Source organism: Postia placenta (assembly GCF_002117355.1).
Source record: "Postia placenta MAD-698-R-SB12 unplaced genomic scaffold POSPLAscaffold_2, whole genome shotgun sequence".
Taxonomy (NCBI): Eukaryota; Fungi; Basidiomycota; class Agaricomycetes; order Polyporales; family Adustoporiaceae; genus Rhodonia; species Rhodonia placenta.
The window spans coordinates 908,376-936,338 of NW_020169833.1; the positions used below are offsets into that span (position 1 = coordinate 908,376).

At 53.1% G+C, this 27,963-nt stretch overlaps 11 protein-coding genes across 11 annotated transcripts in view; 5 read left to right on the plus strand and 6 right to left on the minus strand.

Annotated features, from left to right (window-relative positions):
* Positions 1-2,334, plus strand: part of POSPLADRAFT_1177398 (hypothetical protein) — a gene marked incomplete at its 5' end in the record, with an annotated part of 3,207 nt that extends 873 nt beyond the window's left edge. Inside the window, 12 exon segments of the mRNA XM_024488497.1 lie at positions 198-330; positions 395-586; positions 640-791; positions 843-958; positions 1,012-1,129; positions 1,190-1,203; positions 1,257-1,439; positions 1,534-1,537; positions 1,557-1,638; positions 1,694-1,822; positions 1,879-2,022; positions 2,083-2,334. Of these exon segments, the coding sequence (XP_024342734.1) occupies positions 198-330; positions 395-586; positions 640-791; positions 843-958; positions 1,012-1,129; positions 1,190-1,203; positions 1,257-1,439; positions 1,534-1,537; positions 1,557-1,638; positions 1,694-1,822; positions 1,879-2,022; positions 2,083-2,170 (1,355 nt within the window). The 3' untranslated portion in view covers positions 2,171-2,334.
* Positions 2,335-2,533: 199 nt separating this feature from the next.
* On the minus strand, positions 2,534-4,585 carry POSPLADRAFT_1052604 (hypothetical protein; the record flags this gene model as incomplete). The annotated part of the gene is made up of 21 exons (XM_024480287.1): positions 2,534-2,630; positions 2,684-2,767; positions 2,827-2,851; positions 2,907-2,970; positions 3,029-3,056; positions 3,110-3,169; positions 3,223-3,323; positions 3,383-3,425; positions 3,481-3,496; positions 3,557-3,568; positions 3,624-3,648; positions 3,710-3,753; positions 3,809-3,834; positions 3,895-3,920; positions 3,969-3,986; positions 4,047-4,056; positions 4,106-4,167; positions 4,218-4,254; positions 4,308-4,321; positions 4,388-4,466; positions 4,521-4,585. The coding sequence occupies 21 exons, from the start codon at positions 4,583-4,585 to the stop codon at positions 2,534-2,536; spliced, it is 936 nt and encodes a 311-aa protein (XP_024342735.1).
* Positions 4,586-7,384: 2,799 nt separating this feature from the next.
* On the plus strand, positions 7,385-9,619 carry POSPLADRAFT_1165938 (hypothetical protein; the record flags this gene model as incomplete). Its single annotated transcript, XM_024487902.1, has 8 exons — positions 7,385-7,629; positions 7,683-7,814; positions 7,863-7,906; positions 7,954-8,065; positions 8,118-8,664; positions 8,721-8,819; positions 8,871-9,305; positions 9,368-9,619. 8 exons carry the CDS (start codon positions 7,385-7,387, stop codon positions 9,380-9,382), a joined length of 1,629 nt encoding a protein of 542 aa, XP_024342736.1. The 3' UTR covers positions 9,383-9,619.
* Positions 9,620-9,888: 269 nt separating this feature from the next.
* Positions 9,889-11,668, minus strand: POSPLADRAFT_1132935 (hypothetical protein; the record flags this gene model as incomplete). Its single annotated transcript, XM_024484276.1, has 7 exons — positions 9,889-10,047; positions 10,090-10,124; positions 10,259-10,399; positions 10,641-10,727; positions 10,789-10,823; positions 10,889-10,914; positions 11,600-11,668. The coding sequence occupies 7 exons, from the start codon at positions 11,666-11,668 to the stop codon at positions 9,889-9,891; spliced, it is 552 nt and encodes a 183-aa protein (XP_024342737.1).
* Positions 11,669-13,246: 1,578 nt separating this feature from the next.
* Positions 13,247-13,814, plus strand: POSPLADRAFT_1031160 (hypothetical protein; the record flags this gene model as incomplete). The annotated part of the gene is made up of 2 exons (XM_024476774.1): positions 13,247-13,505; positions 13,579-13,814. 2 exons carry the CDS (start codon positions 13,247-13,249, stop codon positions 13,812-13,814), a joined length of 495 nt encoding a protein of 164 aa, XP_024342738.1.
* A 451-nt stretch (positions 13,815-14,265) lies between these two features.
* On the minus strand, positions 14,266-17,190 carry POSPLADRAFT_1177403 (hypothetical protein; the record flags this gene model as incomplete). The annotated part of the gene is made up of 4 exons (XM_024488498.1): positions 16,407-17,190; positions 15,897-16,359; positions 15,670-15,776; positions 14,266-15,084 (listed from the first exon to the last, which is right to left on the minus strand). The coding sequence occupies exons 1-4, from the start codon at positions 17,100-17,102 to the stop codon at positions 14,266-14,268; spliced, it is 2,085 nt and encodes a 694-aa protein (XP_024342739.1). The 5' UTR covers positions 17,103-17,190.
* Positions 17,191-18,146: 956 nt separating this feature from the next.
* Positions 18,147-18,613, minus strand: POSPLADRAFT_1052609 (hypothetical protein; the record flags this gene model as incomplete). The annotated part of the gene is made up of 3 exons (XM_024480288.1): positions 18,147-18,332; positions 18,383-18,530; positions 18,585-18,613. The coding sequence occupies 3 exons, from the start codon at positions 18,611-18,613 to the stop codon at positions 18,147-18,149; spliced, it is 363 nt and encodes a 120-aa protein (XP_024342740.1).
* A 416-nt stretch (positions 18,614-19,029) lies between these two features.
* On the plus strand, positions 19,030-21,322 carry POSPLADRAFT_1052610 (hypothetical protein; the record flags this gene model as incomplete). Its single annotated transcript, XM_024480289.1, has 4 exons — positions 19,030-19,586; positions 19,643-19,715; positions 19,769-19,789; positions 19,844-21,322. The coding sequence occupies 4 exons, from the start codon at positions 19,030-19,032 to the stop codon at positions 21,320-21,322; spliced, it is 2,130 nt and encodes a 709-aa protein (XP_024342741.1).
* On the minus strand, positions 21,235-21,944 carry POSPLADRAFT_1038449 (hypothetical protein). The gene is given in 2 exon segments (XM_024477390.1): positions 21,235-21,446; positions 21,462-21,944. The coding sequence occupies 1 exon segment, from the start codon at positions 21,760-21,762 to the stop codon at positions 21,589-21,591; it is 174 nt and encodes a 57-aa protein (XP_024342742.1). The 5' UTR covers positions 21,763-21,944; the 3' UTR covers positions 21,235-21,446; positions 21,462-21,588.
* Positions 21,945-22,380: 436 nt separating this feature from the next.
* Positions 22,381-22,712, plus strand: POSPLADRAFT_1052611 (hypothetical protein; the record flags this gene model as incomplete). Its single annotated transcript, XM_024480290.1, has 3 exons — positions 22,381-22,511; positions 22,570-22,652; positions 22,684-22,712. The coding sequence occupies 3 exons, from the start codon at positions 22,381-22,383 to the stop codon at positions 22,710-22,712; spliced, it is 243 nt and encodes an 80-aa protein (XP_024342743.1).
* A 721-nt stretch (positions 22,713-23,433) lies between these two features.
* Positions 23,434-26,875, minus strand: POSPLADRAFT_1131859 (hypothetical protein; the record flags this gene model as incomplete). The annotated part of the gene is made up of 4 exons (XM_024484142.1): positions 23,434-25,020; positions 25,904-26,229; positions 26,282-26,666; positions 26,720-26,875. 4 exons carry the CDS (start codon positions 26,873-26,875, stop codon positions 23,434-23,436), a joined length of 2,454 nt encoding a protein of 817 aa, XP_024342744.1.
* Between the last annotated feature and the right edge of the window lie 1,088 nt (positions 26,876-27,963).

The following is a 27,963-nucleotide window of genomic DNA, read 5'->3' on the forward strand; positions in this document are numbered from 1 at the left end:
CTCTGGCCTTATGTCTGGTATCGCGGACGGATCAGATCATCCAAGCTGCCTCCTGGACCACGACCTCTGCCCCTCATAGGCAACGTGCACCAACTACCCCTCAAAGATCAGCACAAGACCTTCGCTGAATGGGGGAGAGAATATGGTTGGTTCTTTTGTTGGATCAACGAGGAGGTTCGCTCACACTGTTTATGTAGGCGATCTGATCTATCTGCGAATTTTCGCGACGCCGGTGTTGGTCGTACATTCGCTATCCGCTGCTCGCGAACTGTTAGAGGGCAAGAATTCCGTCACTTCAGACAGACCTCATATGGTCTTCGTAAGAGAGTTGTAAGTTCCAAACCATGAATCTTGCCAATTGGAGGTCGGAGTGCTGACTGCTGATTGCCGACAGTCTTGGTTATGACTCATGTTTCCCGTTCATCCCTTACGGGGAGGTATGGCGCCGGCAGCGAAAATGGGTACACACCGCCCTCGAGACGAAAGAGTCCCTGGCCAGTTACAGTCGAAGTCAACGACGCGCGGTGCATGCCTTACTCTCTGACCTCTTGAATGAACCTGAGCGATACTCGCAACATCTCATACGGTAGGGTGAACTTCACTCCGTTGTGTCGCTTGACTATGAACCATCGCGGAGAGTAGATACATGGCCGCGATGATGATGGTCATTGTTTACGGCCACACTATGACGTCTAAGGATGATGCCTTCGTTAGGACAGCCGAGGAGGCTATGGGTGGAACTGCGAAGCTGGGGGACATTGCGTCTTCCCTGGTTGATTTCCTACCCATCCGTGAGTACTATCATTGAGTTAATTGTCATGAGCTTATATATATTTCTGTAGTAAGGCATCTGCCATCCTGGATCCCGGGGATGGGGTTCAAAAGGAAGATCCCGCAGGTTCGTCAGCTTGTTCAAAAGACTATGGATGAGCCATTCGAAATGGCCAGGAAAGCAATGGTAAGATAAACGTTACTATCAACCTTGTTCGTTCGAATTTAAGTTCCGGCCAGATAGATGGTCATGATCAATCATATTTCGTTGCGAAGATAATCTCTTCGCAGTCTGAAGGTAGATTACTACAACCAGATCAACTATTGTTGAAGTACGCTGCCGGCGCTCTTTATATTGGTCAGTTACTATAAAGCAGCGTGTGTTAAATTCTAGCAGCACTGATAAACCTTCTTTCAGCCGCGGTGGACACAGTAATTTGTACAGCCACATGCCCCTCACTGAGTTCTGAAAGGTGGTGAATCAGACTGCGACGACGCTCTCCACATTTCTTCTTGCTATGGTGCTTCATCCAGAGGTCTTGCGGAAGGCGCAAGCAGAGATTGACCGTGTTGTGGGAGGCACACGACTGCCAAACGTCGAGGACAGAGCATCCTTGCCATATGTAGACTGCATCATTAAGGAGGTGTATCGGTGCGCCTTTCCTTTTGTAAGCTCCTCCACGTTTAACTTGCGGGGATAGTTGGAACTGTCCCGCTCCGTCTGGCAAGTACCGCGATGTTCCACATTTCCTGCTTACATAGCTAGGTCTAAATATAATTTCCAGGTATACCGCATGCAATGTCGAGGGACGAGGTGCTTCGCGGGCACAATATTGCGCGTGGTACCGTCATCGTGGCAAACCTGTGGTCAGCCTCATCCATCCAATTCTACATTGCATGCTCAGCCAAGTGTTCATGTTAGGGCAATGACGCAAGACTCAACGCTGTATCCAGAACCGGAGACATTCCGCCCTGAGCGCTTTCAGGAAATGGACAGTCATACAGCGGAGCAAGCTGACCCACGTAAATTCATTTTTGGCTTTGGCCGACGGTATGATCCATGTTGCGTCGCTTTCGTAGCCATGTTGACCACCAGGATGCTATAAGTATCTGCCCGGGCCGGCATTTCGCGGATATGAACATATGGCTTACTATATCCAGCATCATTGCGGCCTTCGACATATCCAAGGCTCGTGACGCCGAAGGCAATGAAATAATGCCGCAGATGTCTTTTACATCTGGACTTGTCAGGTCAGTAGGTTCTTCTGGCCTACTTGGGTGCTAGGCTTCACGAATGCCCTTTTGTTGCAGTTTCCCAGACCCATTCGAGTGTGATATACGACCACGCACTGCGAGGACCCGTCATTTGATTTCTCAACTCAGTGAGAATCCAGCTTGATGAAGGCCCGGACGAGGACCGGACGTCTTGACTGTCTCATCTAGCTGTCTATTGCCAACTACGTGAACGGATCACGAGTCACGAGATTATTTGAACAATGCCAGGAAGACGCGCATTTTCCTGTATCCACACGCTACCTGCTATTATTAACCTCGTTCACGTTCTTATATTTTCGAATGGTAGCTATCAGAGCAGCAGCAAGGAATTCCACGTGCTGTCACGCATTGATCGTAGGCGGACATGTGTCGTGAATATGTAGCGACCGCATGATCAGACTACTTTCCACGGCAAGCCCCCGGCACTAGCCAGCATAACATGTCCAAAAATACATTTGCCATAATTGCCATCCGTTTACATGCGTGGTCATGCGCCATTGACCCTCTCGTCCTCCGGTGCTGTGACGCGATCTCTTGATGTACACCGTTCTTGTGAGACTGCGATGTGCATCCTCGTGTTGTTCCTGACGAAAAGGATGAACGGTGCTGTTTTGACGAGAGGCACATAACTACCCACTGCATGCCGATAGTATTGAGTTCTACACCGGTGGTGGTTAGAACACTGCCGGCGATTCCTCTGACATGTTGACGTATGTTGAGCCTGAGGGCGATGGATCAGACGGTTCTCCCCTCTCCGTGAAGCAATAGGTAACGACGCACGATGCAAGCATTGAGTTTACATAGACTGTTGATCGCCGTGAGATCCGGATTAGCGCGGCAAACAAACTCCCAAGACGTACTCGAGTTTCCAGGGATGATGGTGAGTGCCCAGGGCACCGCTTCGCTATGGACTGCTGCCCCGTACTGATCGACATGCACATCGTGAGCAGCGGTTCGCGTCGTTATCGAATTATTTCCTCACTGATATACAAGAGGCTAGCTGGAACAAGCTGTGGAGAGGTAAGCGGACGCCGCGCTCGAATTCGTGTTGAGAAAGGCATACGAAGTGACTATGCCTCGGGTAACCGCAAATGTCATCAAGCTTGATATCATGTTCTCGGTTCTTTACGCGATGATCAGTGCACTGATCGGCCACCATTAATATCTGGAACATACCGTGCAAGTCCCGTCTTGTGCTCATGTAGTACCATGCACAAGGCAACGGTGATATAGATATCGGCGACAAACGACGCGCCCAGTCCTAGCACTCCAGATACCTGGAGCAGCGGTGGCATTAAGACTAGGACGATTTTCAAGTGTGCCTAATTTTGCGCACCAAGTTGTTCGGGATAATTGTGTAAGCGTAGGTCTCGTCGTACCTGTCATTGTTTAATCATGATAACCAGGGAGGAAGTGCAGCAGCTTGAGACCCACATGTTCGCCGTTTGTGCTGATATCACGTTGAATAGCTAACGGTCATCGTCGATCACAGGCGGTTCCTTGTACTCACCTATACCACATGCTGGAAAAGGCAGCTCGTCAGGGAGACTCTTGAGACAGCGGCAGAGCGTACGAACAGAAGCCCAATAATGCCAATACAACCTACGATATGACGCAAGATCGCGTCAGCCACGTAATCAACTCAGAGCCCGCATATACGCACCCCCAACAGTGTGAACACATGGCGGTATCGGTTGCCTGCCAGAACTACAGCAACGGGTCAGTAAGGCCTTCCCGTAAGGTAGTGGCCATAGCCACATACGCCTCCATATAGTGTTGATGAAAAATCTACACCCAGCGTTGTCAATATACGAGAACACGAAGGCCGCATGGAACATTCAGACCGACCCTTGCACCGCAATGATCGTCAATTTCTGTCTATAGTGAGCCATGACATCTACGTCACCTCACTGAAAGCTCACCGAAAAAAGGAACTCGGTCTAGACACGTATATTAGTCAGGGTGAGGGTAAGATTTCAGATCACTGAGATGCAGCTTACCGCGAAGGACCTATCAAGGTGGTGAACGTTTAAGCATGACACATCACACATAAGCTTACGGAGGGCAAATAAGCAGGAACCCCACATCTCCGTGATGCTCAATCGTCCAGAACCAGATGATCTGGAGAAAATGAGGGGACGGGCGACTGGCGATCGCGCGAGCAGACGTACCGCAACGTCGAGGACGGTCCTCCCAAAGTCAAGCATACTACCGATGCACTCATGAAAGCCATCCGCAGTGGATGTAAACGTGACACATACAGCAATCCCAAGACCTATAAATGGTATCGAGATGAGCGGAAATGGGACAAGCTGCACATCCACAACTGTCAACGACGTACATATGCTTTCAGCAATCGTGAATCTTCAGGATAATGCCTGTAATAGTATAGTGTCTGCGCGATCGATATGCCATAAAAGCTGTGTGCATTAGATAAGCATAAACCGAGTCCAAGATCTCATGAGCACACGCACAATATGGAGAATATCACAGCAGAGAGAAAGAAACCGATCCAGTAATTGAGGTCAAAGCCAGACATGGGGCATCCGAGCCCTTTGCTGCGACCTGTACTCAGGGGACACTAAGTGAGCTGCTTTTTTGATGAGCAAGCAAGCACCTCCATATGAGGCGCTCCAACGCCATTCCCATGGGAGACTTCTTTTTCACTAGCCGAGCGTTAGAGACAGATATCAGAGCGCATCCTATAGAAAGAGAATTTGATGCGAATCAGGAAGACAACATCGGCCCCATTCATACAACTTGGTATCTGCTTAGGTTGAGCGCACGACTTTCAAAGGAACGGGAGGCGAGAGGACCTTTCCTCAATTAGACGTTTGACGGAATGCGACACTCCATGTAGGTGGAACTTGAAGACTCCGTAAAGCAGGGAGCATGACGTAAGATCGGAGAGATGCCGCATGAAAGCCTGGAGATGGGGATAAGATTGAGCGCGTACTCCGAGTCTGTCGGCCATCAGTAGCGTATTCTCACGTGTCCCGAGCGATTGAATGGCTTCGTCTTCGCACTCCACATGTGTCTCACAAGGTGAGGTGACAATGCACGAGTTCATGCAGCATGACCGGCGGATTCAACACAAGGCACGCCATGGGTAGGGTCCGCAAAACGGTGATCCCACGCACGTAGCGGCCGCCATTGACCATTTCAATCCGCAGTGCGGATTTATCGTCATCAGCCGACAACGACTCACCTAGACCATAGGGCCGCAGAACTTGCAGAATACTATGGATGTCATCCCGTTGATTCAGGAATTGAGTACTTGAGTAGTCGCGCCCGTAATAGAGAATTGAAGATGCCATAACTCTCATTGGTGCTGCAGTGGTATGCACAAGGGAATTAGATCATGATGATACGGGTCAAGGTGAGATAATGATATGAAGTCGCGAGTTCAAGCTAAATCAGGGCTGTGGTCGATTGTGTACGTGTTGTTTGTCCGACCTCCCGTGCACTGGATCCACTGTCACCCATATATAGCTAGCAGACCTCCCCCGATCAGGGGCGTGCAATTGTCCTTTCAAGCGGCAGATGCTATCGACTCGGAGCCGTCCTGGAGACACCAAATATCCTGCCAGTGGCCATGCCCGGAGTAAGTGACACACGAAACTCTTAACGAGGTACGAGCGACGTCGGATCTAGCGACTACCGGTCAGAGCTTCAGTGAGGTAAGATCAACTGAAGCTCGCATCGAGACAGAGACGGTATATAACGTATCGTAATGCGGTGAGTCGCCAGTATCTACGGTACGTGGCTAAACGAAAAGGAGTCCGGATATATAGTGCGGGTCAGGAACGCCAGGGGCGCGATAACGCGGCGTCATGCGCGCGCACACACGCGGGGCGAACGGACGCGCTTGGCCATCAACAGAAACCTCGCTGCCCACTATTGAAATTCCTACGTCCTGGGACAGTACTAAACGATATAGCATGTTATGGAGTTTGTGGGGCGACATTACTCCTTTTATCACTTTACTGTCGTATGTCAATCGACGAATACATTCGCGACGATCCGCGCGGCCCTTGGCTTTGATGCTTTCGGTCCCATATACTCGTGCATGAGGAGTCCTCTCTAAGTCCGGACAAATTGCGCTTTTGAATGGTAGGAATGCTGTCGCATTCATGTGAGTCTTCTCCTCCATGCGAAGTAAATTATACTCATGTGTGTCAAACGAGAAACTGTGACAATCGTTATGCGTTTAGTTATTAATCTTGCTTGCGTAAGCGCAATGCGGAGTTCGACTCTTGTGCGAAGGACCTGTTTCTATTACAAGACGGCAAGAAGATGTTTTGCCTACGAGCGCCAACCGACTGCGATTCTGCAGCGGCGCATAGGTTATGGCTTCGCGTGCATGAGATCCGCGACTACATTGTAGGAGATGTTCGTGCACTATTACCGCGATGATTGTGTTTTCTAACTTGGTGTCATTTGCATATATGCTCTAGATTGACGCCAAACCTTGTGCGATGCGGTTCACCTGATCCAATGTTGCAATACTATTTCGCATGAGAGCTGCGCCTCTGCACCCCGGATCGGCGAATACTTAGTCAGAGACGACCATCCTAGGTGGATGGAGGGAGTACCGGATCCTCGCCCATTTTGTATGTTCCTCTTTTACTGGGCAACATGCTGGAATCTTCCTTTGGATAGATGAAAGATGATCAACACCTTACTTGAAGGCGACTGACATATAGTTTGATCAGGAAGTCAGGAATCCAGAGAAAAAACGAGGCGCTGTGCGCTGGTGCGTCGTGCACCCTTCATTGTGTCAATGTATTCGCATACTGCAATTTCCTCGACCGGTGAAGCTGGATACTGAAATGGGATGATGATCTTCTCAGCGCCGCTGATGGTGACAGCGTCAAAGCCTACATTTGGCACGCTCACATGAGCTCGGGATCAACATCCTACTTCCGGCATGGTTTACACATATTGACAGCACTGGACTTTTGGCAGTCTGCCGTACCTATCTATTTATACACATCGAGTCCAATATCACGCTGGCGCAAACTTTCTATAAGCGACATCGTGCTGTGCTCTCGCCTTCTCACACCCTTCCCCGTCTCCCTGCCTTGTCGTGCTGTGGTCGCCATCTTGCATGTACCTCCGTCTGTACCCACCTCCTTCCTCACCCTGTCCGCTCACTATCCATAAATCAGTCAGGACTCGTCGACTTGCAGTCACCACTCACGCGTGCTATACGGCTCTGTCCCGCCATCTTCCACAAGTGGTACCATCTTAGTTGGTGATTGGAGATCGCAGCCGTCACTACGGCTGCTGCTACGGATTTTCCTCTTTCTCTTTCATACCTCCACCATTCGGGAGAATGGTTACGCTTGCAGATTTACCCATCGAACTCTTCATCGACCACATCTTTCCTATACTACCGGTCTCCGATCTTCTCAGTCTCGCACGCACCAACCATTTCTTCAGCCAGCTTGCGTCGGATGAGCCATTCTGGCACAGAAAGGTTCAGGAGGACTTCAACTTCCCTACGTCGGATACCGCAAGGAACGCCGGGTGGAAATTCCTGTACAGAAAGTTATCTATTCCAAAGGTACTCGTATGGGGGTATGTCTTCGTGTCTCGTGCCCTGTCAAGCATTTCATTACCGTCATGTATAGAGAGCGAAGTAATGGTCGACTGGGTCTAGGAGATGGCAATTTTCCGAACACCGCAATGAACGAAGGGGTGCCCTACCCTATACGTCTGCGAATTCCCGGTGTTCGGATTGTGCATCTTGAGGCAGGCGGAATGTAGGTCCGGCCTTCTGGTAACCGGTCATTTCATTGAGACTTTATCAGGTCGTTCCATGCATTGGACTCCCAGGGGAATATCCATGTCTGGGGTAAGACGACTTGTCACGCTGTCTGCATACATTGACAGTTAGTCCAGGGACACTCGATGGTACTAGTGCCGCCCTGCGCAGCGAGGGCTACTCCATTCCGTCGCAGAAAGCGGAACAGCCTATGCGTCTCAACCTGCCGGTGAAGTTCCGCAGCATCAGGTGAGCTCATCGATGCTGAATATAATTCTCTTGATACTTACAGTAGATCCAGCTGCGGGCGCTTGCACTGTACTGCGCTAGATGCGACATCGCACGTGTGGACATTCACATCGTGGGGGAGACCTTTCAAGATCATGTCCTCATCGCTGGACAAGTCTTCGCCTGAAACTACGCCGGTCCAAGTTGAGAGCGGCTGGGGGTTCTCGTCGGTTTTAATGCAGTCAGGTGATGTGCTGGTATACTGGCCATTCGAGGGTCGGATGAAAGCCGCTATAGCTGCAAAGAATGTGGAGCTTGACCAGCAGAGCGCCGCAACGCAGACAAAAGCACTTCCTACTGTGGAGGAACCACGTGTGATACCCTGTTATCCTTGGAACCTGCAGAATGTGCACCCTGTCAGACTCCCGCCTATACCTGATCAAGCCCTTCCAAGGCTCACAGGAACTGGCCTTTCACACGAGGAGCTCGATGACGAGACGAAATTGATCAAGATTGCAAGCATGGATAATATCATCGTCGGGCTTACCAACAAGGGACATGTCCTAATGTATGTACGGCTGACCGGAGAGAGTGCGTATCGGCGAGGTGGATGGAGATATGTAAGTCCCTTCTCAAACACCGTATGGGTACGAACCTGACTTCTCCTGCTCTGCAGCTGCCTGAATTCAGTGAACTGAAGAATGTCAGAGAACATCCGACATTCACAAAGAGAGATACTCATTTAGAGGCCCCTGACACAATGCGGATTACTCATGTACGCCATCATTCCTTGCCGTACACCCCTGCACAACTGACTCCCGTCCAGATATCGGCCCACTTCAATACGTTTGTCGCCTACTCCACTGGCGCGCGCTCCGTCGTGCTCATCGGCAAGCCCAACACACTGCTCACGCCGCAGATTCTGCCCGCGCTTCAGAATCGCGAAGTTATTTCCGTTGTGCTTGGGGACTACCACTACGGCGCGCTCACTGCCTCAGGAACGCTCCTAACGTGGGGCGCGTTCTCCAAGGGTGCGCTCGGGCTTGGCGAACCCTCGCATGTTCCTTTTGGCCAGCCTGGCGGGTTCGTGGATGAGGCACAGCTGGAGGCAGCTGGGATGCGTTGGGGCAACCCGCGCTTCCCTCCACCGGCAGTGGAAGTGCCGACGGAGGTAAGGTTTGACCACAGAGAGAGCAGGCAGTTCTGCTTTGCCGTAACTGCAGGCGGGTGGCATATGGGCGCGCTAGTGATCGGCTTGGAGGTTTGTTTTGTTGTCCCATGCAGACATGTCTGAGACCGCGCTTACTTACGTGTTTGCCGCAGCCTGACGCGGAGTAAGGCGAGGACAGATGAACCTCCGAGCATGCTCAGAGCATTTCCTGACGTAAACGATGGACTGCCAGCACACGGCGTGGACATTCTACCGCACACTCCCTCCTCGGGCGTGTCGGCATTGTCGAGACTCGAGAGAGAATAGAGAAGATCGTACTCAGGCACAAGGACCAGCTGTCCTTTTGCAAATGCACATGTAACTGAATAAAAATCATTGCAGAAGCCTGACGCACGTTCCCTGCCCCCTGAGTCCGCGTCCACAAGTCCGGACACTAGTGTATACGAGCACAGCCCAGTGCTGCTACGCATCAAGCTTGTGGAATCCTATGTACTGTCGCGAACTGATCGCTAATTGAAGGTGGATGTGTGTCGTGAATATGCAGCAACCACATGATAGGACTACTGCGATTGCAAGCGCTGCGACCGGTTCTTCATCCAGCCAGCATTACCTCAGTCCTTACTTGCGTCCAAAAATACATTTGTTATAATTGCCATCCGATTGCATGCATGCATCATGCACCCTTGACCCTCTTGTCCTTCGTTGTCGTGACACGATCTCGTGATGTACAATGTTCTTGCGAGACTGCAATGTGCACCGTTGTGTTGATTCTGACAAGGAAGATGAATGGTGCTGCTTTGACGAGAAGCACACGCAAACACCCACTGGATGCCTATAGTATGCAGTTCTACATCAGTGGTGGTTAGGAGACTACCGGAAGCCCCCCTGACATGTTGATGTATATTGAGCCTGAGAGCAATGCATGAAATGTTTCTCCCCGGGAGGCAATAGATACGACGCACGATGCAAGCATAGAGTTTACATAGACTGTTGATCGCCATGAGATCCAGTATAAGCGCGGCAAACCAAATCTCGGCACATACTCGAATTTCCAGGAATCATAGTGAGTGCCCAGGGCACCGCTTCGCTATAGACTGCTGCCCCGTACTGGCCGACATGCATATCCTGATCAAGCCGTTCGCGTCTTTGGAACATGATTATCTCACCGATATACAAGAGGCTAGCTGGAAGACGCTGTGGAGTCGTGAGCGGACGGCGCGCGCGAATTCATGGTGAGAAAGGCATACGCGGTGGCTATGCCGCGGGTAACCACAAATGTCATCAAGCTCGATATCATGTTCTCGGTCCTGCACGCAGTGATGAATGCACTGATCGGCCGCCATTGATGGTTGATGAGGCTCTGGAACATACCGTGCCATCCCCGTCTTGTGCTCGTGTAGCACCATGCACAAGGCCTGTACTCACCTATACCACACGCTAAAGACAGCTCGTCAGGGGGTTTTGAGACAGCGATAGAGCATACGAACAGAAGCCCAATAATGCCAAGACAACCTAAAAGATGATGCAAGATTACGTCCCACACATATCCAGCTCAGAATCTACATGCACGCACCCCCAGCAGTGTTAACACGTGGCGGAATCGGTTGCCTGCAAGAACTGCAGTAATGAGTCAGCAACGCCTTTGATTGAAGACAGTGACCATAGCCACATACGCCTCCATATAGTGTTGATGAAAAACCTACACCCAGCGTCATCAGTATGCGAAAACATGAAGGCCGCATAGAGCATTCAGACCGACCCTCGCACAGCAATGATCGTCAATTTCTGTCGATGGTGAGCCATAGCATCTACGTCGCCTCACTGAAAGCTCACCGAAAATACAAACTCGGTCTAGACTCGTACATTATCAGTCAGGATAAGATTTCGGATCACCGAGACACAGCTTACCGCGAAGGACCTGTCAAGGTGGTGAGCATTGAAGAATTACGGATTACACATCGCACATGAGCTTACGGAGGGCAAATTACCAGGAACTTGACATCTGCGTGATGTTCAATCGTCCAGAGCAGGTGATCTGCAGAGAATGAGGGGACGATCCACCGACGGTCGTACGAGCAGGCGTACCACAACGTCGAGAACGGTCCTCCCAAAATCAAGCAAACTACCGGTGCACTCGTGAAGACGATCCGCAGTGGATGTAAATATGCTACATACAGCAGACCTAACACCTATGAGGGGTATCGAAATGAGTGACAATGGGACGAGCTCCACATCCACAACTGTCAACGCCGTACATATGCTTTCAGCAATCGTGAATCTTCAGGATAATGCCTGAAATAGTATAGTATCTGCGCTATGGATATGCCATAAAAGCTGTGTGCGTTAGATGAGCATAAACCAGGTCCGGGAACTTATGGGCACACGCACAATATGGAGAACATCACAGAAGAGAGAACAAGGCCGATCCAGTAATTGAGGTCAAGGCCAGACATAGTGCATCCGAGCTCTTTGCTACGACCTGTACTCGGGGAACACTTATGTAGTGAGCTGCGTTTTTTGATGAGCAAGCAAGCTGCATATGAAACACTCCGACGCCATTCCCATGGAAGACTTCTTCCAGATGTAGGAGATATATGTGCGCTGTTACCGCGATGGTCAAAATTTCCCAACTTGATTTCATCTGCATATATGCTCTAGGTTCACGCCGAAACTTGCGCGACGTGGTTCACCTTATCCAACGCTGCCAACACTATCTCGCATGAGAGGTGCAGCTATGTAGCCATCGGAGAATACTTACTAGTTGGAGACGACAACCAGGCTACGTGGATGGAAGGGGCACCGGATCCTCGTCTATCTCGTACGCTCCTCCTTTACTGGGCAGCATGCTGGAATCTTCCTTTAGAGAGAGTCAACGGCCTAGTTGAAGGCGACTGACACAGTTTGATTAGGAACTACGAGATCAGAGGACAAACGAGGCGCTGTGCGCAGGTACATCATATACCATTTGTTGTATCAATGCATTTGCATAAGTATAGCAATGGGAAGGTGGATACTGAGATGGGATGATGATCTTCTCGGCCGCGCTCGTGGCGGCAGCGTCAAACCCCACATTTGGAAAGTTAGCAGGCTCACATGTGCTCGTCATCATCTTACTTCCGACATGATCTATAAACACCGACAGCACTGGCTTTTGATTAGTCTGCCGTACCTATCACTGCCACTCTCGTCACAGTTGGGGAGGTTGACCCATGTCTTATGCAATTTCCGACCTTGACTCGGTTGGAGCCTTTCAAGTCGCTTCGTGGTACTCCATGATTAACACGGATATTGCACCCGGACTATATCTTAAATGAAGGGTCAGCGTAGATACTGGCACCAGGCTCTTGCGATTGAGCTGCTCAATTGCCAGGGAGTCGTTTGATATAAATCACCATTCTGACAGCAAGTATCATGATCATGATAGATGCATCTTACGCAAGGAGTGCCTCCTTCGGGTGGGTCCCTCCAGGTCAATATGCCCCGGCGGGATGCGATTCTAATCCACGACCATGCAAACATCAACGGATGTTACAACCATACAGGTCAAGAACATCTGCGTCGGTACCCGACCCTGAGGGCACAGGAAGTCATCATGTACGCCTGTGCTCGGACTGCTGATACAACAGATTCTGACGAACTTAGTTCAGACAGGGGGGCGAATTTGGGCAATGCGGGGCCAAGCGTCTGTCATAGCTCGTGTCATGTCCTCTGCGACTTGATAAGAGGAGTGATAGTCTCCAAGGCTAAACCGATGAACAGCCTTTTTCTACTTGTTCGCCACCAAATTGCCTCGAGTCGACACGTAGGTTCCCGTTGTGGCGATTGGCGCCTCGTCTTCATTGGGTGGCTGTCATGTTCGCATTGATTGTGCCCGGGAGCTGCTCACATGCCTGACGGGTGTTCCTGATGTCGGCCCTCGGTCACACAGCACCCTCTTCGCTCTCCATGGCTCTTCCACCATCTCCTCACTCGCGCTGCTGTCTGAATCCCTTTCGTCTCCGCTTCGTCTGGGCTGGAGCAGACTCACCGAGATGCCTCTCCTGATCTTCAGGCTCGTTGTTCTTGCGCTCTTCGGCTCCGCAGTTGTGGCTGGGTTATCGCTGAATGTCACCATTGACGATACTTTCGGGGATCCGGTTACGGGGACACAATTCGTGTACTCTCCTGCTGATAATTGGCAAAGCTCATCAAACTGCTCAGAATGTGCTTCGACTTTCGCCATGGCCATGGTATACGATCGCACTTGGACGCTCTCGACGCATCCAGGGAATGCAACAATATCCTTCTACGGTAAGCGGCGAGTGCTCACCGAACCTTCATTACTTACAACTAACTCATGTTGTGGTGATTCGGGCGTTCATAGGCTCCGCGGTTTACGTGTATTGCATTGTCTCTGACCACGCAGCGATGGCATTCCTGATCGACGATAAAGTGGACGGCTATTACATCCAGACCTCTTCACCCAATAGTACTGTGGATTATAACTACCCTGTATACACGAGCGGAGACTTGCCGATGGGACAACATGAGCTCACTATAATGAACGGTGTAGTCAACTTTTCCAGCTTGGCAATCCTGGATTATATAGTCTACACGTGAGTTCTTTTACTTTGAGATATGACTACCTCTAATTATAAATCCCCGGACTCTCAAGAACACAGTCTGAACAGCTGTTCCCACCTACCATAATCTATTCCAGCAGTCCAGACGCACAAACGCGCGTCATTGTGGGTACAGTGTCAGGAGTAGGCGGGTTTCTAATTTTAGCCATCGGTGCATTCGTGGTTGTCCTCAGACGTACGAGAGTCGAACGCCACGAGATGCCAGAAGGAGATGCAGGCAAAGCGCCTTCTAAGCGGAGTCAACCATCGCTATCGCAGGCCTGGGAGGAGGGCGCATGGGTCAATTCAAGTCGCACTCACCGCCAGCCTTCTCACCGCTCTGCAGGAAGCATCACGCGAGCCTTGCTACGCCCGGGGGATGGAGAGCCTGAGCGCGGACAAAGCCAGAACGCGTCCGCGGAGACTTTGGCAAGTGCGGTGTCGTCTGATCAGGAAAAGCCGGCTCTAGCAGAGGAGCACAATCTTGTCGAGCTCAAGTCCTTCCCTGCGGCGACACCCGCATCGCCCCAGCTCGATGCATCAATGCCTACGAGAGCGATACCCGGGTCCAATGCGCGCGAGGACCAGCGCCGCCGCCGGCCTGCCGCAGCCCATCCTCGGCTGTTCGTGCAGATTCCCGGCAAACATGTGCCGACAAAACCACCTAAAGCCTCGTCAAGGTCACTGCCGCCCCTACCACCGCCTCCGAAGCAACCCGAGACCAGCAGCACACCAGCCAAGGAACCAATGCGCCCCAAGTCCGACGGCGCGGCGCGATCGAGGCCGCCCCCGTCCGTGGCCGCGCGTCTCCTGCGAGGCTCCATGGACCTGCCCTCCATTATACCCAGCATGACTCCCAGCACGGGCACGCCCCAGAGCGGCGACCCGGCGAGCGAGCGCACAGCGACCACCCACAGCACGATGACGACGCCGACGCGCTTCTCCATCCCGTCGATGTTCTTCATCGCCGACACGAGCGCGCCGCTGCTCCCCGCGCGCGCGGACAGCGTGAAGACGCTGTCGACGAAGCTCGTGCCCAACCGGCATCCGGACATGGAGGTCCCAGGGCCGCTGCCCGTCCTCTCCGTCCCGCTCGAGGGCAGCTCCACCTCGGGTACCACCACGCTCAGTGCGACTCCAGAGCCGAGGGGCGACGGCGAGCAGAGCGACAGGAGGTGGTTTACGCGGAAGAGCGACGGTTCTACGTCCGGTGGCTCCAGGAGCGACAGCGCGTCCGAGTCCTCTTCTCGGCGGCGATAGATGGGTGTCTGAAGCTAGACGTTGATACCCCGGGCATTGTTTCTTGCCCATCCAGTCATTTCCTTTTCACGCTCTTTGCTTTATCCTGTATTTATCGACTCTGTCTTGTCATTCGCTTAGCTTTCGTGGTCCGTAGTATGGTTTGAAGTCGCTATCAGGATGGTTAGGTTCAGCAGTTATGCAGGGCAAAGTAGCAAGTGGTGTTTGCATGTAGCTTGACGGTGGTCTTTAGATCTTGTGTCGTCTATGCAGTTCCTGTAGCAAGAGGTATTCCGTCTCGGCAGACGACCACCTGTAAAGCAGATATTGAGGTTTTCTGCCGATTGGGATGCCATGGCTATTCTTGTCTCCTTGACTTGTTCATTCACTTCGGACAAGCCACCAACTTGTTCATCCTGAACGCATTTCTCATTCCAATGTCCCAAACAACAGCTATCTACACCACGGCACACCCACTACACCCGAAGCACGCATCCGCGCGCTCACCTCCGACCACACACTCCATTCGTCAACCCCGAAGGGGAGAACAGAGCGCGAAGCAAAAGGGAGACAGCAACGAAACACGCGACGACAAAGCACAGAAGTATACACACTAGCGAGAAAGTGAAGGAAAGGGCGGATATTGAGAACAACGCGAGCAGGGAAAAAATCCGCGAGAAGAAAGAAAAGGAATATGCGATATACGATAGCTGCGACTGGTCTGATAAATAGCCGGGACATCCAATGAAGACGACACAAAAACCCAACATTTTGTGATGCGAGTCAGACACAGTGGAAAGGATGGGGGATAGGCGGATGCCTCAGCGGGTTTAGAACACACCGATCTCCTGACCCGTTGACGTGGTGAAATCCCACTCATTGAGCTCCAATCCTAGAGCCGACGTGAAGTCCGTCATGTCGGCATCGGCGTCCACTGCAGCACCTGCGTCGGGCCGGACAACGGGAACCATGTCCAGTAGCCTTTGCATCTCCGCTTGCCCTGGCCAGTCGCCAGCCGGTATTGATGCGATCACCGCCGGCGTGGCCCCGGCGGTCGCGGGCGACATGGCCTGGTGAATGGGGTCCGCGCCTTCAGATTCGGATAGTGGCTGCGAGTGCGGCCACGTGCCGACGGCGTCGGCGTGACCAGAAGGAAGAGTCGCTGCCGGCAGAATGGGCGAGGGCGCAAGAATCTCGCGGAGGAGTTTGTCCATGGTGATTTCGTCCACGGCGGACAATGGGTCTTGTTGTCCCGATGGGATTGATGTCGCAGAGGGATGTGCGGGAGGCCCGGAAAGCTCGAGCTGGGGTTGGAGGTCGGAATGCGAGTTCGACGAGAAGTCTGGCCCACCCGCTGCAGGGACACCGATGATAAAAGAGGGGCATCGGTGGTCGCCACCCGTGCTAGGTGGCGAGTGGGCTCAGAGTCGTCAAAGTCAAGAGGGTAGATTGGGGTACTCGAGCGGGGGCTGGGAGCTTGGGAGAGTGCGGGGGAGAGAGGGAAGACAGAGGCGGATGGTTGGGGAACTAAGACCGGTAACGCAGAGGTCGATGGCTGCGAGGACAACGAGGAATCTGACAAGGAAGAGGACGGAGGTGCTGATGGGATGCTGAGCGGAAGCCCAGAGGCAGCGAGCGCTTTGACCACGGCCTCCCAGCCGGTCTCGAGCGTCTTGATGCGTGCGCGCAGCTCCTCATTCTCCCTGTCCCTCGCGGTGTCTCGCTCACGCTGCTCTTCGACCTTGTCCTCCTCGGCGCGGTAGAAGCCTGTCAGCCCCATACCGGCACGGAGTTGTCGGTTCTCTTCTTCCAGTTCAGCTACACGACGCTCCAGATATACGAACTGTGCTTTCCGCCGGTCGCGCGAGTTCTGTGCAGCGATGCGGTTGCGATGTGCACGAGCCTCCTTGCGTTCATCGGGTGAGATGTCGGAGCGCGAGCGTTTGCGAGGCGGATCAGCGAGCTCGGATGTGGAAGGCGTTGGCGATTGGGATGATTCGGCAGGGGAAGACGGGAGGGTCATCTCGGGGTCTGCTGCTCGCTTCATGGCGTGTGGTGTACGTAGAGATACGTGGAAGGGAGAGGACAAAGGAAGGGTGGTCTTGTATGCGAAGAACCTACTGCGGTCGGGGCGCAGGACGTACGTGGTGGTCGTGAGGAACGTAAGCGACACGTCCCTGCCACGTAGCCTGTTTCTTGTTGGTCTTTGTTTGTTCGGTGGCTACGCTCCCTGCGGGAACATTGACCTCTTTCGCCGAAACCAACATGCGTCTTAGAGGAAGGCTTCACACGTTATTGTATGCTGACTGCGATTGGAGCTCAACTCTCACGTAAAGTCGTCGTCGACCCGTATGCATATCGATGAACAGTCGGCGCTGTCAAACACGCGCAGCCTGAGATTGCCAAGAAGTTTAACACGCACCAGTGACCACGATAATTCCCAATATCACAGGTGCACCACTAGCGAAAGCTCGTCCTGCATTTTTGCCTGCTTTCGGTGGGCTCGCCTCACCTGATGCAGGACGTTAGCGGCCGAAGCGCGCCGCGACCTTCACTTGTGCCGGTGGTATTGAGCCCATTCGGTTTTGCATCTGGGTCCTCACTTTACATGCCGCAGAGGCGACCCTGAGCAGTGCTCCATTTCAGCCATGACTATGACCAGAGGGCTCAAATTCAAGGGCTAAGCTTAGCACGCGCAGAAAGATAGAAAGACGCCAAACTTTTGAACCCGGGCTTCAACCGCCCGGCACCAAACGGCATGTGTGCGTAGAGATCGACAGTCCCGTCAAACTAGTGTAGGCGCGTCTCGAAATGAAATGCTCGTGCAGACGCGCCCATTTGGTGCAGAATCGCCGTGTCAGACTTTTGATGCCGCGATGGCAACAGAAGAACAACATTGACAGTCAAATTACAGTCAGCACGACAACAGGGATGATAACAACACAGGGCAGACACAAAGATGAACACACAGTTGACCACACTCCAAGAGATATACCGTACAGTACGTGCCGGCTTCTCGTCTTCCCGACTTCTTTGTGGCAGAGGGAGCGGATAACACCGCCCGCGTGGGGTTTTGACGCATATAGCGAAACTAGTCGTCATGCATATCGTCGTCCTTGGCGACAAATGACTCCTCGCCCTCATCGTCTTCCGCGTCCTCGGGCTTGAGGCCGGCCTTGGCCAGCGCCGCGGCAGAAGAGTAATCAACGCGAACGCCACGCGTGCGACGCGTGCCGGTGATAATCGCGGAGGGGTCGATCTCCCCCAGGTCATCCTCCTGCAGAAGGACGCGTCAAGACGCGTCGTGACACGCGGCGGAAGACATACCTCCATGTCATCGTCTTCTTCCTCCTCCTCTTCTTCCTCGTCATCGTCGTCGCTGTCGTCGGTCACTTTCTCGTGGATAAACTTGCCCTTGCCCTTGCCTTTGTCTGCGGGCGACGCGTTCGCTCCCGCGTTGTGCGCGGTGGCGGGACTTCGCGAGCGAGATCAGCTGTATAGCGGCGAAATAAGGTGAAAAGAGACGTACGTGCTGGGGGAAGTAGCGTCGGTAGACATGGTCAATGTTTCAGGATGCGAAGCACAATGGGATGGTGGCACAGTGCTCTAAACCAAGTGAAGGTAAGACCGTGGACGCGTCCTCCGGAGACCGGACGGGGCGCGTGTCACGTGCGTGATCCGGATGCGGCAAGCACTGCGGCCTAACAAAACGACGCCGGGAAGAGCCCGTGAAACAGCCTTCAGGCATATGAATATGGGCGTTGTTATGGCCCGCCTCCCCGCACGCTGCCAGCCGTACTTAATATGCAGTCTGTGTACCGCATGAGACGGCAAAAAAACAAGCTCTAATCGCGAGCGGTGTGATGACAACAGCATGGATCAGCAGAATTGGTTACGTAAAAAATAGGACTGAAGCTACTGGGCGCCTCGCTCTAGATGACCAGCGCCCTAAGGCCTGCTGCCACTCACCAATTATGGCCAGCGACAAAATCACCCCCTTTCCTTTCGACATTAATCCTCCTTCCGCAGGCCGTGCTGCGAGGCCTATGTCCGCGCCCGCTCCTGCGCCCAGTACCAGGACTGAGTGCGCGCGACCACCATCCTTCTCCCTCTCCGGACCCGTCTCGCGCCTCCTCGATCCCTTCTCGACCGCCTCGAGCGAGCGCGACAGGGACTCTATGGCGTCCCCAGCGCGTTCATCCGGCGCGAGTGTGGCGGCGACCTCGCCCACTGAGCAGCAGCCTATCCTCACCCTCAAACTCAGCGGGCCCTCCTTCCTAGACACCGTCATCCGCGACACCGTATCCAAGCAGCCACTCTACATTATCGAGACCGTGCGCGACCTCACTAGCGTCTACCGTCTGGACAGCCGGCTCAACGAGGCCGGCAAAGCGGCGGCTGTGCAGTGGCCTCCCAGCCTCACCACATCCTCCAAGGGCAAGGGTAAGTCGGGCAAGAGCGTGCAGATGGGCAGTGGCAGTTGGCGCGACGCGGAGGATCTGCTCAAGACAGGTGCTCTAGGAAACATTGCGTGCGCAGATCCATCATCACTGTCACTTCGCGTGCTGATCTGATTCTATCATCAAGGAGCCGCAAATTTAACCTTCCCCACTATCCACATACACTCAAGTGGAAGCTGATACCTGGCAACTCTTATGTGGTAGGTGTCATTTTGCTCTCGTTTCTCTCGCGATTACATTCCATTCATCTCAGAACGCTCGGTTTACTTATTTTGTAAATCATGCGGATTCGCAGTCACCGCCTCCTTGCTGACATATTCTGTCGCAGTGCAGTACAAGCGCAGTTAAGGGGCCGATCGCGGTGCTCGACGCTGCAGTGCTGTCGGCATCGCCGCGGATACGCATCTACGAGACGCTGATCTCGCAAGAGCTCGTGCGCAGCCAGCAAAATCATTCCGGTGTACCAACCTTGCTGCTGGATTATCTGATAACAACCGCCATGCTTCTCACAACAACTAACCAGGAATGGCTGGATCGCCCTGAGAACGCGCGAATCCCAGGCTCGAGTTCGCGCACTGTGCAGAAATGGATGGCAATCATCCACTCAAGACCTGTACCACCGGCAGACGATCTGGGCCGTGAAGATGAGCGTGAGGATGAGCGTGAAGATGATGAGCCTTCTAGCCCTACAACCCTGTTCTCTCGGCGGACGAGCTCGTCTCTATGGGACGTACGGACGACATATTCGTCGGGCAGTGGCAGCGGGTCCGGCGGTAGCGAGCATGTAATGTCGCCTACGACACCGGCAACAACCGTCTCGACACAATCTGGCTTCTCATTTGCGCGCCATGGTCATAGTTCACTCAATCAAGAGCAACAGGTGCCTCCCGTACCTCCGCTCCCTGCCCTTCCTCAACCGCAACAGCCGCAATACCGACTACAGCTCGCGAACCCGGGCCCCAGTGTTGCTTCAAGCTCCAAAGGTATGGCTGCCGAGGTGCCGCGGTCCCACAGTCCAACACCCTCAATGGTGCCATCAGTAGCTTCTCCGGCATACGAGGAAGTAGTGTCATCCTCTCACCCCTTCGCAGCATGGAGCATTTTCCCTCGGCCGTCTTCTGTCTCCTCTATGCGGAGACGGCAACTCCCGACGCCGCCGGTGGCGCAGAGCGAAGCACAACGCCCGAGCGCGTACGCTCAGATGCAGGGGCATGCGCAAGACCTGTCACGAACATCCTCTTCCTCGCCCTCCCCCAACCCGTCCGCACAAAATCCTGCCCTGTACGCAAACGCGTCTGCGCCCAGAGTCTCTGGGGCGAGCAGCACGAATACAAGCGCGAGAGCATATGCGCGGCGCTCGATGCGCTCGGTACGATCGATACCGCTTGCGCCGCCCCCACCACAAGCCGCAATGCCGCTACCCTTGCCGCCGAAATTAGCGGCGGAGGCCAGTCGCGGGGAAAGCTCCAGCTCAGGTCAGTCTGCAGTTCCAGCGAGACACCAACAGGAGCTAGCAAATGCACTACAAGAGGGCGAGCTCGTCCAGGGCATAAGCGCGCTGGCGCTCTCGCTACCCACCGGTATGTCTTCGCCACCGTACGCGCCTCCGACACACGCGTACTCGCCGCCTGCGGACCCAACGGCAATGCATATGGATGTGGGGCGCGTGCGCGCGTCCTTCGCGCACGTACCGCGAGAGGCGGAGACGGAGAGCATCTACGAGATGCCGCCGCCAGCGTACGACGACATCGACTTTTCGTTGAGGATACCTGGCATGTCTGGACGTGGACGGCGACGAAATGCATAGTCTATACACGATGGGGCGTCGCACGTTGATCGCGCTTGTCTTCAGTCTGCTGTTGCAGACACATCATCACATGACCCCTCCCTACACCCCTTGACACCTGCGCTACTCAATACTCAACCCCAACCCCAACAACAACAACAACAACAACTATGCTTCAGTTTTTTGCAATAGGATTGCTCGCATCTACATTCTCTGGTATCCGTCTCGGCTCAAGAAGTCTCGCAGCCTGTTACATACCCATCACCCTGCATACCTATAGTCTTTACTTACACGGTCTTGCTCACGCTCTGCATTCGCGCATTCTCTTCATACTGTATCGAATATAGCTTTGCTACACGCTCCCGCATTACTGTCGTTTTCCATCGTAGAAGGCATGCTCTTCTTTCCTTCGCGCTTCCCACTCGTTTGTTACCCTGGAAACCCTTCTTTTTCTCTGACATCTACTGTCGACATGTTACACCGTCTTTTACTTTTCCCCTTCGCGATGCACGTTCGTGATTAATCAACACATCTAGTTGGTCCTATCTCACTTCCTCTAGTGTTCTCGGCTACCGTAGGGACGCCTGTAATCTCGCCGCTGCAAATGTACATGTGTCTTGTTGTCGTAATGCCGAAGAAATAAAAATCTGTCTAGGCGTCCGTTTGTAGCGAGAGCGGGGAAGTTGGCAACTGCAAGCAAGTTGCAACTTGAACATTAAAAAAACGAGACTGTGGTACCCTCGCAAGTCTCGAATACAAGCGTCGATATGTTGTGGCGAGACGGTGCGTGACCCGGTCATGTCCAAAAAGCTGCGCGGGGGTGCAGGGCAGGCCCGACATCCGTGTTCTCACTTTCCATTCCAGCGCTCCCGGTGTGGACCGAATTTGCGAATGTTCATTTCCTTCATCCTTCCATTAATAGCAGCTAGTGTTCTTTCGACCAATATGTAGAGCATTAGGCCAGTAGCCTCGCAAATTGGCGGACGGATCTCTCTGTCTCCCTATTAGTACTCGTATATCCTTCCACCGTGCCCGGGTCCCACACCCACAACTTGGTCGCCTCTACGACACATTTGACCATGTCCGACAAAGCGGGCAAGTCCATCACCAACACCAGCACGAACACCGACACGAACACTAGCACCAGCACCAGCAACGTCTTTACCAGCACTAACACCATAACCAACAACAACTATGCATCCCTGCCCAAGTATGTTGTGATGTCTCTCTGCTAGCGTCATGCGGCACACTGAGATTCTTGTGAGTAGCACGACGATGGATCCGCCCAATCGGCCAAGGAATCCTTCTACTACAATTAAAGAGGTTCTAGGCAGGTCTGCGGAAACACCTCGTCAGACCCGCCCGCTCACGTGCTTAAGCAGGTAACAACCAGGACGCTGACCAGGCATAGTAGCAGGTCAAAGAGTCTTGCATCGCCTGTAGTGCGGCACATGGGCTACTTTGGAACTTGAGAATCACATATCACAGCACGAATTCAGTCACAAAAGCAGGAAGCAGTTCTGGAGTCTGGGGAAGATCATCTAAGTTTATTATCTGAACCACCAGATCTGGGGCCGTTATATATTCCAGCCGCGATAAGAATGGTCATCTCAAGCACCGCCGCGGCCACCATGCTCACTGTTCTTGACCGGCGTCTGGATGCTTCTAGTTACAAGGTTCGCGCTCATTCATCCCTTATCTACGCGCTCCCATTACAACTATCGACTGCACTGTGTCTATACTGGGCCGCTATGAAGATTTCCTTGTGGCTTGGACACGTTGAGGAGGTGAACGACGTGCGACGTTAGATAGATCGCTCGCGCTCCACTTACTCCATGCTACCGGACAGCCCATCGATACTACCTCCCACGCTACGAAGTGTACTCGCAGGTATTATCCGGCATAGGGCGAAGCCCTCAAGCGGATATAAAACTGGATTAAAAAAAAAAAAACGACGTGCGATTCCCGTTCTTTCGCAGATTGAATTTGTGCATTTCTTCAAATTCGTCCCACAGAACAATCGTGGATACGCTGAACCTGCATGGTGCGCTCAACAACAATATCTGCGCAATTGTACAGCTCCTACTCATCGGTGTACTTTATTGTAGGGCACATTTAAACAACAATACCTACTATGTAGTCGCCAAAACCGTCGACGACGAAGATGCCACCGGATCTGACGCCTCTGGCTTGAAAACTGGCTTCCTCACCCTCCTTCGTCGTGCCTCTGCGAGCAAATCTTTCACCAATTCCAGCTCATCTAGGAGGGTCTTCGGCTCCTTGCCACTTGTGACCTGTACAAGCGTCTCCTTGTCCACGACGTAGACCCGCTGCTGCGGTAGTCCAGCCTTTTCAAGGTTCTGCGCGACGCTGTATCTCGTCTCGGCGACGTATTGTTTGATCGCCTTCCCCATGCGTACGTCTTCATCCTCATCTTCATCCTCGTCGTATGGCGTGTCGTTCAGAATGTTCTGTATGTGTTGCAGCGACTTTGAGCGCACGATGTACGAGGGGATCTGGAAGCGCGCACAGTTGCGCAGAATTGCCTCGTCCGTCTGCATAAAACGGTTGTCGGTGAGGACGATGATGCAATCAAAGATATACAAGCCCTGCTCGTTGAAGTACACCCAGTCGGGTATGCTGAGCGTACCTGCGCCAGGGACGTCATACCAAACGAAGGGATTGGCTTTGTTTGGGTCAGCGTAGCGAGCGATCCGACTGGTGGTCTCGGTGACACCTGTTTTTGCGACGAGCGAATTGCGCGACCCGTTGCGCAGACCGCGGAAAGCGTTGATCAGCGACGACTTGCCACTGCCAGAGATGCCGGCAATAGCGAAGTGGAAGATACCGTCCTTGTACTGTAAACGTTTCTTGGCCGCCTCGTACTCTCCGCGCGTCGGCATGATGACGGGTTTGATACCGTCTTTCAACGCCTTGTGCGCCTCCTCAGCTGCTGCCTTGGCCTCGGCGGCCGCTTTGTCGGCCGCTGCTCTGGCTATCTCCGCCTTCTCCTGCTCGGCCTTGGCTCGCCTTGCATCTTCATCAGCTCTCCTGCGTAGAGCTTCGCTCCGTTGCCCATCTGCCTCCGCCTGTCGGCGCTGCTCCTCTGCAGCTGCCTTTGCCTCATCGGCAATCCGCTTTTCATCTTCCGCCCTCAACCTCTGCTCCTGGGCTCGTCGCTTATCTTCGTCCGCACGACGCGCATTGTCTTCTGCCGTTTGCCTCGCTCCGTCGGCCAAGTTGCGCGCTTCCTCGACGCGACGCGCATTCTCCTCTGCCCTCTGCCTCGCGTCCTCTGCCGCGCGCCTTTCCTCATCCGCCCTCCTTCGGTGCTCCTCCGCACGCCGCTGTTCTTCCTCTGCGAAGCGTCTGTTTTTTTCTGCCTGCCTCGCGTCCTCTTCAGCGCGTGCTCTCGCCTCGTCTGCGCGCACTCTCTCTTCCTCGGCCCTCCTGGCGTCTTCAGCGGCTCTCGCACTCGCCTCTTCAGCAGCCTTCTGCTGCTCTTCAGCCCTCAGTCGCTCGTTGTTCGCCTCTTCTGCTTTCTGCTTCTCCTCCTCCATTCGTCTTTCCAGCTCCTCCATAACGGGATTCGGTCCAATGTTGCCGGATTCGGAATCGCCCTGTAAGCTTTTGATGAAGCTGGCGACTGTGGTGAAGAGCGCGCCAGCGATTATGAATGGAGCAATAACCTGACCCATGGTCGCAAAAGAGTACAGCCTCTGCCAACGAGATGAGGTCAGCTCTTAGCCTCTGAGTGTATACTAGTCGTACGATTGAAACGTACTCAGGATTTCGGGTTGGGTTTTGCACAAGCGAAACGGCGGGGAGACTGGGAACAAAGTCGTGCTACTATCCGTACATATACGTACGGCTATGGCTGAAAGCGCTCAGTGCATGACATCGAAGCTAGCCATGCCCTAACATGCAAAATGTCCCGACAGCGCCCCGTCGCCGCCTCATGTCAATTCAATTGTCGGTCTATATCTGGATGGCAGGTGCTACGTACTCATGTTTCAAGGCTCGGCAACTTACATGTAACTTCTAGGTAGATCCGCCGTCAGTCCAAATGCATCGACGGGTGGATTGGAATATTGTCCGGAATGCTATTCGCCTGACGACCTCATGATTCAAATATTGTCCCTTTAACCCAAAATGGCTCAAGATCAATGATGCTTCCCATTCTCGCAGCAGCGAAGGTTTGGACTTGATCGCTCCAGTTCAAGAAAGTAACATGTTCTATTGTATCGCTGTCATGGCACGTGTAACAAACTCAGAGACAATCTTCTTCAAGCATCATACTGGCACAACCGAGGGAGATGTCGTTAATCTAGTAATGCATGGAGGAGACGCGTCCAATTTACAATCTTAAAAGCACTCTGGCAAAACCTGTCTAAAAAGTACTCCAAGAAACTCGAACTTTGCATCGTCGGGGTCGTCATAGACATGCTCGGATGTGCAGCCGATCGTCCCATTCTGGACCACTGGCGGACTAGAATGCTCTGAGCAGAGGCATCACACGGGCCGTCCCCGGCCATATCTGAAGGAGCAGCGATCAGCGAACATGCATGTACAACGCATCCCCAATCTAGCCACCCGACTTACACAGTAGAGCAAGTATGACGTGCGATCCTCTGGTGCGTCTTTGAGATAGCAGAAGCGAGTTCCGACGACTGTTCCCAGTATAAGTATCGCCGAGGATAAGCTCGTCGGACATCTCGGTAAAGTAAACACCGCATACGACCATGCGATTAACCCAATCGGCATGGACAGACGTCCGAACCCAGGCATCACGACAGGGATCGTTCGCCGCTTTTGAAGTCTGTCGCCCACCTCATCTCGGAAGTCTGACGCGTGGATGGTCGTTAGGATGATGAGGATGCGGTACCACTGCGCACTGGTAATGATCGTCGATAGCGCCGAGTCACGGTCTGATTTTAAGTCAGCGCTTGACATATTTATGAAGGACAGGGCAGGACATACCTAGCCTTGCAATAGAACTTGCGCCTGTATCGAACGCGGCATATGCCAACGCATTCAACAGGTTTCGCGTCTCCCAGTGGGAGTCGAGCCCCCCTTCGTTGTATAGCAACGTTGCCACCGTAAACACCGCTCCGGCTTCAAACACTCCATAGTGCCCGGACAGAGCAAAGCATATGGCTAAAAGGGTCCACCTGAGATACTTGGCCCGTTGGACAGTCATCCTGCCTGCAGGGAGCGGACGCCACGGCTTATTGTCTCCATCCTCGGGAATAGAGTAAATCTGATTGTAGACGCAGCATTGGAGAAGGTGTAGCCACGTCCACAATACAGCCTGGGCCATTCGCTCAACTGACGTAGACGGCACAGAGATGTAGGCAAAAGTCGTCTAGAACAAGGACAATTAGAGCAACAAAGCGGAAGATTTTAACAGACACGCACAATGGGCAACATGATCGTTTGCATGTCGGAATGAGTGAACATATAAAGTGTATATACGAAACGTGCAACGGCGATGGGAGCGAGAAGGAGACGGCCAAGAAGACCAACGTGGGGAGCAACCAGAATACCATCCATAGGAGGACTGGTCTTGGACATGACTATTACATGATCAGCCGTGATAGAATACGCCATGATACGCTGACACACCAGGTGAATCGCTTGCAGTATCCATGGCTGTAAAAGATCTGTTTTGTCTCTGTATTCCAGGCGATGTCTCTTGGGTTTCGAGGATGGCCTCTTATATACGAGCAGGAGCTGAGCTATCAGCCATTTTGCACAGTGCGCGCTCCGCCAGCATTCTACGAAGCCCGCCCGAGAGATAGTGTGGAGTCGATTGCGCAGAGACGGTGTAATCCCTGGATCTTAAACGCATCTTCCTTGTCCCTTAGGCAGACGAAGTATGCTATGTCAGCAGCTCATACAAGGTGACCCCAAAAACGGGGGATGGGCTGCCGTCAGTATTCCGTGTTGTGTGCAAGTGTGCCTCGGAATATGTCTTGTCCTGGCATGTCAGCCAGAATGAGCGTTTTTTATTTACTCGCTTTTTAGCTACAAACTCCGTCATTTGCACGGGGTTGTCATAGCCCAGAGAATGAGCAGTGGGGATGAAGAGCCGATATCTTGGAATAAGTGATATGACGCCACACAAGACATTTTTAAAGAAAAGCCGCGCCCGTAACGCCCGAAAAATCCACCTGGACGTGATTGGGGGTGTACATGGGAGTCCTTTGAGCGTTTTCATACTGTCCCATCGGCGAGATACGACGCTTAATTTTGTCTGGCTAGCAGCAAGGCAGCGCGCCTCAGCGAGAGCTTACGGGCGATTCAGTATAACCGGTTGATCCGACAAAGAACCCTTGAGTTTGTGGTTTTGGAGTCTCTTAAGCGCATATCATGCTGCGCATCGTAGAGTTAATGATCCAAATGACATATGAGGCAATTCCAACAGGAATGAGGACTGGTCGCCGGACATCCCGAATTGCAAAAATACGTGAGAACTCATCTGGTGTCGCCCGACGGACCTCATAGTATTGTCCAAAGGTTGTGCGTCGATGGAAATGTTCAGGTGTCGAAGGGTCTTACCAGACACGCGCGGAAGCTCATGAAATCCGGGGAATTTCAGGCTATTTGCGAGCACGGGGTCATAATAACCGAGCCATACCTCGCGAAGTCTCGCATCGATG

Bases quoted from the DNA above. Each gene is read 5' to 3' on its own strand.
- POSPLADRAFT_1038449 (XM_024477390.1), bottom strand. From the start codon at position 21,762: ATGTCAGAGAAAAAGAAGGGTTTCCAGGGTAACAAACGAGTGGGAAGC.